The sequence below is a fragment of the Frankliniella occidentalis genome, unplaced genomic scaffold (genome assembly GCF_000697945.3).
Source record: "Frankliniella occidentalis isolate FOCC.00 unplaced genomic scaffold, Focc_3.1 Scaffold50, whole genome shotgun sequence".
Lineage (NCBI taxonomy): Eukaryota > Metazoa > Arthropoda > Insecta > Thysanoptera > Thripidae > Frankliniella > Frankliniella occidentalis.
In genome coordinates, this window is record NW_026267180.1 from 1,712,487 (window position 1) to 1,727,109 (window position 14,623).

General features: G+C 48.9%; 2 protein-coding genes across 4 annotated transcripts in view; both read left to right on the forward strand.

Annotated features, from left to right (window-relative positions):
* The first annotated feature begins 416 nt into the window (after window positions 1–416).
* Window positions 417–5,576, forward strand: LOC113206399 (uncharacterized). The gene is made up of 10 exons (XM_026422474.2): window positions 417–586; window positions 945–2,375; window positions 2,453–2,561; window positions 2,678–2,723; window positions 2,827–3,101; window positions 3,192–3,391; window positions 3,525–3,656; window positions 3,729–3,875; window positions 3,968–4,174; window positions 4,256–5,576. Exons 2-10 carry the CDS (start codon window positions 948–950, stop codon window positions 5,258–5,260), a joined length of 3,549 nt encoding a protein of 1,182 aa, XP_026278259.1. The 5' UTR covers window positions 417–586; window positions 945–947; the 3' UTR covers window positions 5,261–5,576.
* Window positions 5,577–5,648: 72 nt separating this feature from the next.
* Window positions 5,649–14,623, forward strand: part of LOC113206403 (uncharacterized) — a 13,925-nt gene continuing 4,950 nt past the window's right edge. Inside the window, exons 1-5 of one of the 3 annotated variants that reach the window (XM_026422481.2) lie at window positions 5,649–5,762; window positions 5,913–6,012; window positions 6,728–6,857; window positions 7,144–7,273; window positions 8,232–8,288. In XM_026422481.2, the coding sequence (XP_026278266.1) occupies window positions 5,688–5,762; window positions 5,913–6,012; window positions 6,728–6,857; window positions 7,144–7,273; window positions 8,232–8,288 (492 nt within the window). In that variant the 5' untranslated portion in view covers window positions 5,649–5,687. Of the gene's footprint in view, window positions 5,763–5,912; window positions 6,133–6,699; window positions 6,858–7,143; window positions 7,274–8,231; window positions 8,289–14,623 lie in introns of those variants that run through there. The other 2 variants (XM_052267383.1, XM_052267384.1) reach the window with 2 other exon arrangements.

Below are 14,623 nucleotides of genomic sequence, written 5' to 3' on the forward strand. Positions count from 1 at the left end.
GGAAGTGGCCGATTTCATTTCATCCCCATCATTGTATGGGCGCTTGATTAAAGCCAACTGTACTGAATTTTGAGTTCTGCCGCTGTACTGCTTGGACACTACACTGTATTTACCGAGACATTCGAATCTAAACACTTTCACCCGCTGAGGCTTCGGCCTTCCGAAGACCAGAGTTTTTTTTTAGACCATTTTGTTAGCTTTAGAAAGGATTTATGATCACGGTGAGTTATCTTCTCGCTATCTTGCCGCTGCTGCCGCTGCCGCCGCCCTGGAGCACGATGGGCTGCCTGCCTCGCGGGCGCTCACCTACCGCTGCACTCTTCCTCCGCCGCTCTGGAGCACGATGGGCGGCCTACCTCTCGGGCGCTCAGCGCGGCGCTCTCGCCCGTCACCCGTACGCGCAATTTCTCATCGCTGGTGAGATTGGGTTGCGTTGCGCAAGCTCGCAAGCGGCCACCGCGTACACACACACACGCACGCGCGGACACGGAGGACACGGAGGACGTTCGGCGTAAGGAGCAACACGGGGTGTTCTACCCTCCGCGTCGGATGATACGCCCCGCGGAGGACGAGTCGGACACCCGCGGTGAGTCCGAGGGGTGGGCGGCTGGGCGGCGCGTGGTCCCGGGGCCGCGCGGGGGGCTGTCGCGTCTGCAGGACGCAATCATAACAAACGCGTTAGGTTAGGGCGCCCGTACGACCTGCACTCGTGGTGTGGTGCGGAGGTTATGTTTTCGTTCAAGTTTGGCAAATAGTATCTTCTCGCCGTTTTACAGCGGTGTCATTGACTCTGCCTTTCATTAGAGCAGACGAAGTTTGAAAGGCCATTGGCCTAGGGTGGGAAATTTGCAGGGGTTTGGGTATATTCTGACAACTACGTTATGCAGATTTAACGGTTTGGTGTTCAATCATTTAATTAACTCTATCGTTTTATCATGTTCCAGGGTATGGATTTCGCAAAGGAAGAAGCTAGTCTGGTGTATGAGGAGCGCTTGGGAGTGTCACATTCACCTGATCCTCATGAAGATAGTGATGAAGATGATGGTCAACGTGAGTTGGAGGAGATGCTCTACAGTCATGTGTATTATGATGACACCTCGATTAATGCAGCTTCACCTGAAGCTGCCTCCACTTCACCTACCACTGTTGCTATTTCAAATATTGGAACTTCAACAGTGGCTCGCCAATTAGGTTTTGCCTCATCTGGAATTGATGAGCCAACCACAAGTATGGGAAGTCTTCAATTGCAAGCTGGCTGCAATCGAAGTCAGTTTAACCATCCTAGTAGGTTTAAAGCATCTCGCTATTATGACAATGGTAGTAGCAGTAATTCAAAGTCTACCTTTGTTGCTCCAAGCAACCCTGGTCAAAAATACAATCTGAAAACTACAATAGAAGATCAGCGTTTTACCAGGCCCTCAGAATTCACCACTCGGTTAATGGTTCGGTCAGTTAAAGAAATATCTTACAAGCCTAAGGTCTCTGTTAGTTATAAAGATGGTGTAAAAACCATTATCAAAGATAACTCCTCTCCATCCAGAAGCCTGAATATGTCAGTGCCTGACCTATCCAAAGATAAAACAGCAGCATCAATTGATTCAGCTGGTAAACCTACGCTGACACAGAGTCCTCCCAGCTGCTCTTCCTCCTCTCTAGAAACATCAACAGATTCTGACCTTAGCAAAGAATTGACCACCAGTGATGAAAGTGGGCAAAATACTCATAGTCGAAAAAGTAATGAAAAGGATTCAGGTATTCAAAACAGTGAAACAGGCACCTGTGACAAGGAAAAGGGTGAGGAGGTTTCTACTGTCGTATCAAAAGAAACGAAAAGCCCCAGGAAAAGGTCTCATGACTTGCTGTCTGAAAATTCACCCCGGACCAGGAAAATAAAACAGCAAAGCTTTGAGGCTAAAGTATCAAAGGTGCTGTCTTCAATGTTAGATGAGGAAAGTAGATCCTCCATTGATGAGGCTCCTACATCCTTACATTCCAACCATAATCTGCACAATCTAAATGCAGACTCAAGCTGGAGTGTTGGTATGTCATGGGCAGACATGTCTTCTAAATATAGTTTTGGAGTTGATTCTATTGAGGAAGAAAGTGTCAGCAGCCTGCAGTTGCAAGAAGGTTCCTCAAATGCTGATAGTCGCACACACACTCCAGACTTAATTGGAAGAGCTAGCGAATTGGACAAGGATGAAGAAACAACAGAATTTTCTCGATATCAAATCCAACTTAAAGTGCCCGAAAAGGAAACAAGTGCCTGTGAAAGTGATTCGGAAAGTGAAGTTGGTTCTATAGTAGAAGTTGCTCCACCAGTCAAACCACCACCTCCTATTGTTGATTTGTCAGATGGAGAATATGTTCCAGTGGTAGGCGTCATCCTCATTCTTCATATCATTTCTATTCATAAAGAAATCCTTGTTTCATAAATTTTATTCTGTTTTAGATAAATACAAACAAGAAAAGCTTGCCTAACAAAAAGGACATTACTGTAATATTTCCAAATCAAAAAGAAAAAAGAGGAGAATTTATTATTGAAAGTAGTTCTGATGATGGTAACAACAATTTTATCATTTTTTGAAACCATCTGCTTTTTTTGTGTTTCTTCCACTAGCTATTATGACCCTAATTTTTTGCATTGGTTTTTTTATACATGTATATTTATTTTCAGATTTGGTGATTTTAGATGTTATAGATCATTCAAAACGTAACGATGAGTAAGCTACTTGTTCAATCTTTACTTTTTTAAGACTATTTCTTAGAATCAACTTAATACTATAATTTTACTAGTAACATTATCAATCAATGTTCAATTTGCAGTGTCCAGCTGAGGGGGCCAACCAAAAGACGCAGTTTTGAGTCAAGTCTTTCTGAACATTCAACACCTTTTAAACGCCTTGCTGTCTATCCAACCACAGATGAAAATGAGACATCTGCAGAAGGACAACGCCTCCTTGAAACTGGACGAGCCCTTCTAGAAAAACCCATCATACCTAAGGAGAAAAACAAAATGGACAATCTTGACCAATGGCTTCATAATCCCATAAGGTCTTCAAAGTTTCTAGACCATGGAAAGTTTTTGAAAAAAATGAGCGGTATGTTTTTGGCTTAGTTTTTGTCTTTATTAAGTAAATTTTTCATGCAAATGCCCATCAGGCTTCAATGTGTACTTCAATATTTTTCAGATGACCCTAAGCTCTGGCAATTATGTCAAGCTGATATATTTAATTCTCGATCATCTGGCTATGGGCCTAAATGTGTAAATTGCAATCAATTTGGACATAAGGTCAAATTTTGTCCTGCGCCACGAAAGTTGGTGGTTTGTCACATGTGTGGAGTACCAGGACATTCAGAGCCCCGCTGTCCTAAGAAAATGTGTTTGAGGGTTTGTATTGTTCTCATGAGAATACTTAAGTTTTTGTACATACAGACACATTTTTTGTTGTATTGTGCAGTGTGTATTGTATTTTGAATACCTGAATAACTTTTATACTCACCTAACCTTCTTCCTCTTTCAGTGTGGTGAAAAGAGTAACATTTACACTGATAAGTGTAAAAAATGTGTTTCCTTAGATGCCTGTAAAATATGTGAGTCAAAACTACACAATTGGAAATCATGCCCAGATTTGTGGAGACGGTACCATTTAACAGTATGTATCTGTGAAACGGTGAAATTCAGTAATTCCCTCATTGTAGCTCTAATCGTATTTACCTACTCTTAGACGACCTCTGGAGAGATTTCCAAATCTGAATTAGTTGAAGTGCGCCCAAGAAGTGAACAGTGGTGCTCCAATTGTGCTGGAAAATATCATCTGTCACATGAATGTACAAAACCTCAGTGGAAGTGTGACCAAATCACACCCTATATTGTGAGTTTCACTTCTGATATTATTGTATCGTCTCATCAGTGGAATGTATGGCATTGTTGTTTGTAATCTTATCTTTTTTTTTCAATTTTTAGAGGAGCTATTTGGAAGTGAATGATCAGGAACAGAAGATAGAGGGACAAACAGAAGTGACTATGCTGCTTTCTAAAGATAATGCTAATGTGTTATCAACTCCTGAAGGAAAGGAGTTTCTTGATAACCTTGCTACAGAATGTAAAATTATCATCCACAGTAGTCTTGATGTACAGTACAAAAAACTTGTGCTGGAAGGAACATCTGTGGTAAGAACAAAATTGAGTAATTTGTACCTCATTTACTTGTGTTTATTTATTCTTTCTCTTAGCCATTATATAATGTTGCAGAATCTTCAGGAGGCCAGGGAAAAAATTATGACGTGGACTAAAAAACAAAAGATCATCTTGGCTGATTCACAGAAAATGTTGAAGGAGCTGAAACAAGAGCTGAAACCTCCCCGCGATATATGTCCAAAGTTACCCAGTGACCGAGATAGGCTTATAACTGTTTTAGAACACCAATTACAATTCATTGAGAATCCTAGTATAGGTATAAATATGACAGTTCAGCAGCTTTATGATTCTCTCAAAAGTATGTCGTTTAATGTTAGGGAGGGACTGAAATTGAAGAATTCTGGAGACAAAGCAAAAAGGAAAAAGTACACCCGTCTTCTCAATATGGTTCTGGTTGGGAGATGTGGTATGAGAGGTGGTGCAGAACGTGTTGCTGAGCTTAAAGCTTGTCTTAAAAAATTAAAGCAGAATGTACCTGCAGTGCATAAAGGTGCATTCCTTAGCAATGTGAAAAGACATTTTTTTGCAGTTTTTGGGTCAAGTTTTGGGGAGCATTTTGATGATCTTGTCAAAGATTTTTATGCAAATGAGGACTTTGTGAAGAAATTTGACTTTAAGCAAGATCAGAATATAACTACTGACTCTGAAGTAAGCAGCTCTCAAAAGACGCAGCATGCTAATCCCAATGAGAACATTTCTTGTGTTAATCCTAATAAAACAGTTTTTAAAATAGGGAAAGGACATACAGATAGGTTGGCACGTTTTGCTGGTGCGGATTTCAGTGATACAAATACAAAAAGTTCAGGACAGTTTCGTACAAGCAACTTGCTTGCTGTGGAAAAGAGTCTGAGGCATACTGTGCCACAAGTCATAGCAAATTTGTCCTCTAGGTTTATTGTGTCTCAGGACCGAAAGGAGCTAAGTGAAATGTTTCAACAATTTTGCATACATGTCAAGAGAAGGTGTGGTAAAATTGATATTCCAGATGAAATCAAAAGAATGAAAGCTCTTGTTGATAAATGCAGAACTGTATGCAAAAAATACAAAATCAAATTATAAATTTGAGTCAAATTTAATTGCAAGGTGTACTGGATTATTGTATTAAAGCCTTGGTTTAACGGATTAAGGGAGCAAAACTAGCTTTTTATCTGCAGTGGTCTGTTTTCTTATCCATGAGGACTGATCTGTCAGAAGTGTTTGTTTTTGTTCTTTTGCTTATATACAATATGTAGTAGTAATCTTGGGAACCTCCCCTTTGAGTTGGAATCAGTTATATTTCTGTTGTAATCCACTGGACTGTGAAATTCTGATAGTGCTGAATTGTGTGCGTCCTAACAGAGCCCGCGCAATAAATTTTGGTTATTACTTTGTTATATTTAAGCTCGTAATTTCTTTTTGATTATGTGGGTGTGATCCCCTTGTTGGGAGTGGTCTTGCTGGTGGTGGGGGGAGTGGCCACACTGGCCCCAGTCAGGTCGTGTCAGCGATGGGCCGCTGGTCGCTGCAGCTGCAGCTGCTCACCTGTGTGCTCTCAGCACGAGCAGCCTGCCCCACGCCCTCGGTGAGCAGCACCAGGAGCGCCGCTAGCTTATCAGGCGCACCTTTCACAGATAATCCGCACACTTGTCGATCCCCGCGCACGAGGAGGAGGGGGGACGGCAGGGAAGGACAGTGGGGACGCTGAAGTGCAGTGTAGTGAATGATTTGGCAGGTGCTCGGCCACAGCAGGTCTGGCTCACTCGAGGACGGCGAGGGCTCCACCACCGTCATCACCACCACTGGCATTGCGACGTCCGCACAAACAACCTTACGTATGTATAACTAGTCCGCAGGTTGGGCCCACGCCGACATTGCGTTTGCAACAAATGCGTGACATTGAATACGATGTGATGCATTTTGGAACTGCTGCTGCCCTATAACTAATACGTTCGGTACGTTCGTCTGTGGTCCGTAGAGATTACCGTGTGTCAGGTCCAAGATTCCAAGATACAGCAGTATGTGGTTTACCTACTCGCCTCAGCCGTGAGGCGCCTTAAGCCTTGGCCCCTAATGTATGCAAACCCCCCGCACAATGAGGCTGTACCGCACTGGTTTGCTGCGTCTGCCGCCCACAGGCCTGCATCAGTGCAGTCAGTTCAGTCCTGGTTCAGTCTACGAATGTTTTGAACTCCCCTCCGTTTAAGCAGTAGCCTCATCGCCCAATACCACCAACATCTTTCTCAGGGAATACCCAGCACTTGCTCTTTTTGGTAATACCCTGTCCGAGTGGTGGCTGTGTGCCTTGATTTATGTTGACGGTTTGTAGCAGAGCTCTTACGATTGCGTTAAAAGTAATCGACGCCCTTGCCGAGGCGCAACGGCGCAACCCCTGACACGTTGGCAGCCCTGCCCGGCGTCTAGGGTTGGTGGGGGTGTCTCTGACGTCGTCTGCTAGCGCTTGGCCCTAGCGACCGGGTCGTCGTTGTAAACAGCTTGGGTCGCTTTGGGGGGATGCTCAGGTGGTATTGACTTCCCTCCGCTCCGCAGCCTCAGTTGGTATGGAGGCGGCCCTCTCGGCGGAGCCCTTGGAGGCTCACGAGCAGGGCGAGTCCTGGCTGTACGACCCCGACCGACAAGAGGACATGGACGCCTGCTTCACCGCGTTCGACAAGGACGGGTGAGTAGAGGTTATGATTACCTGTGTCTGTGTGAACTATTCATCGTTGGCCGTCTGTGTCGGGTGGGCGGGATGTGGTGTGCGTCGTCTGACCTGGTTGACTGCTTAAGTTGCACTTTGTGTCACTGACATGTGTGCGTACCTTGAGAAAGGTTATGTTTTGTTGTTGTTATTAAGTATTCATGAAGGGTTTTTCGTTGAATATTGATCAAAGTGATGATTCAACAAAATAAGCGCTGTGTGTGTAGATTACCCACTGCTTACACCTAACATTTCATATTCACAGGGACGGCTACCTAGACCTTAAAGAATTCGGTTCAGTGTGCCGAGCTCTCTTTAGAAATGACAAGGGAAAAATCTACACGCTCGAACCTAAACAACTTTATACGGTCTTCAATATTTTTGACAGGAACAAGGTATGTGTTTTTGTTGAACTGGTTTCAGCATGCATAGGCGGTTACACTCAGTACAGAAGCCGAGAAGTTGATTCTAGAAAAGTTCAGTTCATCTTATTTTTTTCCTCCGCTTAGATTTCTTTTTGTTCATGTAGGTATTTTTGTTTTCAAATTTAAATTGCTTTCTTTTTTATTCTAGTTAACAGTAATTGTTTTTTATTATTATTTATTTTAAAATTGTAGTGAAATTTTTATGTTTTGTGTTTTTAAATACCAATTACTTAAAAATCACCAATACAAGCAGGTTTGCCGTAGTGGTTAACGGAGGAAGAAGAATAGTGTTTAGAACAGAGGCAGAGGTTCCTGGTTGGTCGAGCCTTAGTCAGTCCGTTACGCTCCGCTACCGGCGTGACGCAGAGGCGGGAAGCTGTCGACCAATCGGGAACGTTTGTTTATGTCCTATATTCTTCTTCCGTTAACCGAAGTACGCTATAATACTGATGACGGAACAAGTTGGCTGCGGAAAATTAGCCACACAGAAGCACGCACTTTGTTTTATTGATTAGTGCGTGTGTTGCACCAAGTTGTCACCTCGGGGCGGTGAGGTAGGAGGGTTCAGTGCGGGGGCAAGAAGTGACTAACGTTTCACGTTCCCTCCATCCCCGGGCCGTGAAGTCCCACACAAATCAAAGACGATTGGGCGAGGTCACATGGTGAGGGGGTGGGGGACTCGTCGCATGCCGCGGCCACATATTGCACCGGTGACCTTGCACTCGACTCGCCGCGTGCCCCCCCCCCCCTACCCCCCAAATCTAGACTCATCTCACGGAGAGTCCCTCTGGGACGTCAATCCCTCTCCCATTTTCGTTTTGTAAGAGAGAGAGGGACGCCACTTTTGGGACGAGCCTTACCTCCTCACCCCCCTGCCCCGCACAAACTTTGCGTGAAAGCGACTCCACTTCGCGCCCTTCTGTTGCAGGATGGCTACATTGATAGGGAGGAGTTCACACGCTGTTGGAACCAGTGGATTAAAACGGTAAGTGGATACAGCCGTGGCAAAAAAAAAGAAAGTGTGGTTTACGCGCTTGCTCGTCCCAAAGCATGCTATTTTAGGATGATTGGAGATTTAGGAAACGCTCGTACCTGCAGTGCACGTTTGGTTTCAAACCCAGGCCGGAGTTGGAGAACAGCCACAATCTAAGAAATTGGGGGCACCCGTGTGTTTCTGGAAACGCGTAGGCTTAGCGTGTAGATTTTTAAATATTATATCTGTGTGGTCGTGCGTTTTCTTGTATTTTTTAGTAAATGATTATTGTTTTAGTTACTCCACACCCCTAGGTCACAAACGGCGTGGGGCTATGGGTTATGGAACGAAAAGTAAACTATTTTTTGAAGGGAATTAGGCCTATCCTGTTGTTGTGCGCCTCGTTCCATTTAGGCCTCCGTGTGAGCCGATGTGTTGTGTTCGTGACCACGGCTATCGGCAAGCACTTAGGCTCGAGTTGGGTGAGCATTTGAGGCATGGGTGGGGGTGGAGTGAGGGGGGTGGGGGTGAAGGAGCAGGAGAATTGCCATGCGCTCTTTGGCCTCATCCGGTTGGATCCAGTTTGATCTGGATTGGCTGGCGCATTCTGATTGGGGCTTGGCTCAATCTGACCCAATCGAATTGGATGTATGTGTGTTTGTGTCGGTTCGACCTTCGGGTGGGAAGGGCCGCCCGATGGGCCGCCCACGCCCACGGGCCGAGAGTGGCCGGGCGCGGCACCTGGACCGTGACCGGCTGTACTCTACACTGGAATAAAGAAATCGCACGGCTGATAATAAGTATTTGTGTGGAAATAATTCGAAATGATTTCCCCTAGACTGGATGGACGCTTGTATGATGGACCGGACGGACTTGCTACACACACAGTGTGGGCCTGGCCTTGGCATCACATTCAAACCGAGAATCTGAAAATCACTTTATTCCTTTTTAGAAAAGGAGCACAAATTGGTGGGAAGGTCGGAATGTCAATTAGCATGTCTGGCAGTGCCAGTCCGTGCCGCGGCGTGCCCCGCCATCGCCAGCTGCACTGCGCTAGAGGCGCCGGTGCCACCTGTCGACCAATTTCGTCCATTTTCTCTCTCTCGCTCCCCCCGAAAACTTTTTGTGTGTCGTGCTCTTTGACTCGGGCTCGGGGGCGGCAGTGGAGGCGTCAAGTTCACGCTATGCCGCTTCCTCCAAACCCCCTCCCGAACCTTCCCTGATGGCCGGGGCCGGGGCCGCCGGATAGATGGCTGGATGGATAGCCTGACTCGCTTGCCCTGGAAATCCGCTGAAACTTGCTACTTCACGGGTCTTGTTGCGGTGGTGGGCCCGGGCAGGGCTTATATTGTCGGTTCGGGTAAAACTTTTACAGAGGTGTCGGAGCGGCAAAGGTCGTACCTATCGACCGCCTTGGGGCGCACAAATCAGCAAGAATAAGGGGCGGTTCCCATATTAAACGCGACTTTTAGAGAGGAGGGGGGTTACACATACTATAGGGCCTCAAACGAATGTCCCGCAAGTATTGCCAGCGTGCGTAAGTCAGGTAGGCCAGGCCAGCCCCGCACTGCCGGCCCGCCGGGCCCGCCACGCCTGCCACGCGCCGGGTAGGCCAGCCCGCACTACACGGGAGCGTGCTGGCTGCTGGGTGTGGCCTACCTACCAGGCGGGCGGACTGCACTGGCTCAACAGACATCGCGTCTGCTCCCCCCACGACACGATAAAAACAATGTCTCGTTTATTTTAGGGAAAAGGGAACACTTTGAGGAACTCCCATGTTTGAGGAAGAGTCACTCCAATCCCGCCTCAAATTTTGAGGAATCTTCTCAAAAAATGAGGAAAAATCCCACAATTTTTGAGGAGACTTCCTCGACATCTGATGAGTTTTTGTCATACCAGGGGAGTTCCTCAAAGTTTTCGCTTTTCCCTCAAAAATTGAGACATTGTCGGAGTGTGCGGTGCGCTGCTTTTGCTGACACCAACCACCTCGCTTTGATGCCTTCAATGACGAGCCTGTGCTGCCGGGGTTCGAAAGTGTCGGCCTGCGCAGGGCGGACACCCAGACAATCATTTAGGTGATAGGCCAACAGCTAAATCAGGGTTTTAAGAAACAAAATTTAGTTCCGAAAACCAACTAAAATTTAGTAAGCCCATTTTAAACTGAATATGGTCGCACCAATCGAATTAAGTCAGCTAGACTAAATTGTTTCATCGTCTCGGATAAATTTTGGTCCCCAGAGCTAAAATTTCATCGGTTTTGAATCTGGTTCTCTGGACGGGTGGCGCTGGTTGGTCCTCCTGCGTTGAGCTCTCTCGCCTTGTCTCACCTCACAAAGGCGAGGCGCTGGAGCCCCCATAGCGCCGTCACCAATTACTCACTCCTCTTGTTGGTGGCCGGGCGCAGCTCGTTAAGGCCCTCTAGTGGGTGACCTGTTGGGCGCGCCGCCGGAGGCCATTGAGACGCTCTTTGTGCCCTTGTCGGCCTACTGGGCGCCGGCGCCCCACCTCTCGCCCCGCTCCACGACCCTTGCCCGCGCCCACGCAGCTCAGCGGCCGCGAAACACCAAAAGCACAAATAGCTCTCGCATCGACAAAAAAGAAAAAAAAATTAAAAAAAAATATGAAAGGGGCGAGCTCTGACAGCACGTCTGAACTTTGGGCTACCCTTAACCTTTGGCCCGCACACATAGCCACATGTAGGGCAGGTTGTACTCACAACCTTTCTGCTGGCTTTCATCCATCTGATTGACACGACGTGTATCGAGGCATGGGTCGGCGGGGTGGTTGAACTGACCCCGCATACACTGGAGCCCTGGCGAGGGGGTTACTCCTTGCCCTCTCACCCCCACCCCTTCCCTTCATCCACCCCCTCCTCTGCCGCTAGTCTCCTACACTCGGCGGAGCTGACGTTCGATAATACCCGGCGGAATCTCGTTTTCTTTGATTCGACACCGGACTACTGCTGGATGGTGATGGTGATGTGACTCAGGGGGATTCACCCCCCCCCCCACCGCACGCTTTCGAGACGCGCGAACGACAGGGAAAACAAAGGTTAGGAAAAAAGAGTGTAGTGCGACATGTCCTTATTTGTGCGCTAGCAGAATTTGAGCAACTGGGCAGTTTGAGATCGAGGATTTGCCTTGCCGTTCCTTTCTGGTTCTCACAAGTGATGCTAAGGGCCGTTGGCGCGGGTGGGCTAGGGCCTACCCGAGAGGAGGGGATGAGGGTTTGGGGCTGCGAGGGAGAGGGGGAGGGGGTTGGAGCGATCTCTGGCCGGTACGGCCGGAGCGTGATGGTGCGCGGGGGGGAGGGGGTGGGGGGCAGGGCCGCGGCGGTTGCGGTCCCAGGAGTGGGTGCGGCGGCAGCCCCCCCCCCCCTCCTCCTCCTCCTCCTCCTCCTCCTCCTCCTCAGTGGGGCTGGTCGGGGCCGAGCCGAGCTGCCCCCGTGGGCCGTGGGCCAGCACTTTTGCACCCACTGGATTGCTGCTTTGTGGACATGGAATGCAGCGGGATCAGGGGTCGTGTGGGTCACCAGGCGGCTACCATCCCGAGGCAAAATTATAGCCTGAATGTTGTCTGAATCTTGTCGAGGGTGACGGTTAATTCGTAAGTAAAGCGCAGTTAAACCGCAGGTCATCGTCAGTCAATCGTCAGTCTATCGGTAGCCAAACCGTAGTCAAACGGCCGACCATCCTCATCGACAAACGGCAGACAAACGTCAGACAAACCACAGCCAGACCGCAGTACATCGGCAGTCGATCCTCAGCCCAGTTAGACTGAGGATTGACTGCCGTTTGTCTGCGGATTGGCAATGCGTTACCAGACTTTGGAGCCTCAGACAATCTTCAGACAATCCTCTGCAAGAGATAAAAATGAAAACAATCGTCTCGGCCGGGCAGCTGCCGCCGGCCCGGTACCGAACCCCGGCCCCCGGAATGAGAGTCCGAGTGCTTGCTCCCTTGGCCAGAGAGAGGTCGCTGAGAGACGAGCTCGGCGAAGGCAGGTGCTGGGAGTCTGTTGGCGGCGGCCTAGCCAAGATGGCGTTGCAACTATTATAAATTTATAAAAAGTTGTATATGTATCGGCCAGCATGAAATAATAAGTTTATTGGAAGCGTCGGAGCCGGCGGAATCTAATTCTGTTATTGTTTCCAATGGATGCTTCTATATTTCAAATATTAGAGCGGATTATGATAGCCCTACACTCAAGAGAATTCCGTACCGTTTGGCAAAGGTGCCCCCATCTCAATCTGCCGTGACGTGCCTTCGCCGAGCTCGTCTCTCAGCGACCTCTCTCTGGCCAAGGGAGCAAGCACTCCGACTTCCACTCCGGGGGCCGGGGTTCGGTACCGGGCGGGCGGCAGCTGCCCGGCCGAGACGATTGTTTTCATTTTCATCTCTTGCAGAGGATTGTCTGAAGATTGTCTGAGGCTCCAAAGTCTGGTAACGCCATTGCCAATCCGCAGACAAAGTCAATCCTCAGTCTAACTGGGCTGAGGATCGACTGCCGATGTACTGCGGTCAGGCTGTGGTTTGTCTGACGTTTGTCTGCCGTTTGTCGATGAGGATGGTCAGCCGTTTGGCTACCGATAGACTGACGATTGACTGACGACGACCTGCCGTTTAACTGCGCTTTACCTACGAATTAACCGTCACCCTCGACAAGATTCAGACAACATTCAGACAACATTCAGGCTATTACTTTGCCTCGGGATGTGGCGGCAGGGGATCGATACTGGAGAGCTGGCGGAGAAGACAATGGGGAAAGTACGCCAAATGCACATCAACCCGAAATTTGACGTTTGCGCTGGTTCAGCAAAATGTTTGCTAATGCAGTACCAACAGCAAAAGCTTTTCTGCTGGAAATGGAGCAATGACAATTTAAAAAAAAAAAAAAATCTATCTAGATGCTGAGGTAAGGCATGGGTGTCAGACCTGATTCTTTTTCTCGTTTTTCACTTCCAGCCAAAAGCGTTTGCTGCTGTTACTGCACTCGCACGCCCGCAAGCCCCACCCCCGGGCGGCAGGCAGGCGCCCCCCCGGGCCGCCGCACACCGCCGCGCGCCGGGCGGCCTACCCTCCCGATGGCGGGCGCCCTGCTGGCCCTGCCGCTGCTCGGCAGAGGCTCGGCTCGGCTGCTTGTGGTACCCCCGAAGCGAAGTGGGTGAAATTAATTTCCTGGCGAGACCGCGCCTTTGTGCCGGCGCGCGGTCGCTATTCCTGGAGCCACTCCTGGTAGAAGGGGAGAGGGGGGGGGGGGTGCTCTTTTGTCGCGCTTTTGAGGCCACGGCGCTTGTCGCGTGCGCCGCACTTTAGGGGGCTTTTAATTTATCACTTGTGCGAGGAAGAAGAGAGGTCCCGGCGCGGTCCTTGAGGTAGGCCACGTAGGCGAGGGGTGGACGGGGTTAGCGTCGTCTGTGCGCCACTAGAGCAAAACGTCTCCGTTGGGTTGGAAATTTGCGACAGATAATTTTCGCCCGTCAAAAGATTTCCTAGTCAGCGCAGAATTTTGTAAATTTATATTTCAAAATCGCAAATTTACAACATTTCTCATTGTCTCGCTCATGGGTTATTTGTGAAAGTCAGAAATGGTTTTGGCAGTGGTGTACAAGGCCCCCCCCCCCCCACCTGCTGGACGAGCCGTCCAGGACTCGCCACGTGCCTAGTGCAGGGCGCGCGTCCCTCCGGACTAGAGCTGCCTGAGCCAGCTGCGCGGCGGGCGGTGACGTAGGTGCTCGTGCCCATCGATACCTCCGCTCCGATAGCGCAGCGCTAGCGCAGGCAGCCTCGTTAATTCTGGCGCAAGGGCCCTACCGACGGCTTCCTTCTGCAGCTGCTGGGCTGGATGCCAATGCCTTCTTTTCTCTCTTTCCTTTTTTTTTTTTTTCCGCAGTGACGGGACGGCTGTTTTGCCGTTTCGCTGATGGCGCGCTTTTCGAATTGATTTGACCGAGTCACGACACGTGGCGGTGGCGGCGGAGGAAGTCGCTGCGCGCGGCGGGAAAGCGAAAAGAAATCAAACAGCCGTCCAACATCGAAAAGAGGAAGGAGAAGACAAAACATAAAGATTTATTTACTTTGTGTTTGCGATAGTATAAGAGTGGTTGGTAGTCTGTTCGTATCGCGAGCCAGTATGATGTGTGTGTGTGGCGTGCCGCGAGTGGTTCTCACCCTCTCGCCCCCAGTCCACAAAGCCGTCAGAGAGGGGGGGGGGCGCTTGATCCATTCCCCGTCACACTTTCCCCGCCCCCGCCTACTTCCCTCCCGGTGCATGTTATGACGTCAGTCAGTGACGCCGTCAATCTCCGCGCGTGAGGCAGCGTGCGCGTACAAAGTCGCCCCCCTCCAC

What these genes read in the sequence shown, in the direction of transcription:
- LOC113206399 (XM_026422474.2), top strand. Translation starts at nt 948, where the DNA reads ATGGATTTCGCAAAGGAAGAAGCTAGTCTGGTGTATGAGGAGCGCTTG. An exon ending in TGAAAGTAGTTCTGATGATG is followed by an intron (nt 2,562 to 2,677) that starts GTAACAACAATT and finishes ATTTATTTTCAG; the next exon opens with ATTTGGTGATTTTAGATGTT. An exon ending in CATTCAAAACGTAACGATGA is followed by an intron (nt 2,724 to 2,826) that starts GTAAGCTACTTG and finishes TTCAATTTGCAG; the next exon opens with TGTCCAGCTGAGGGGGCCAA.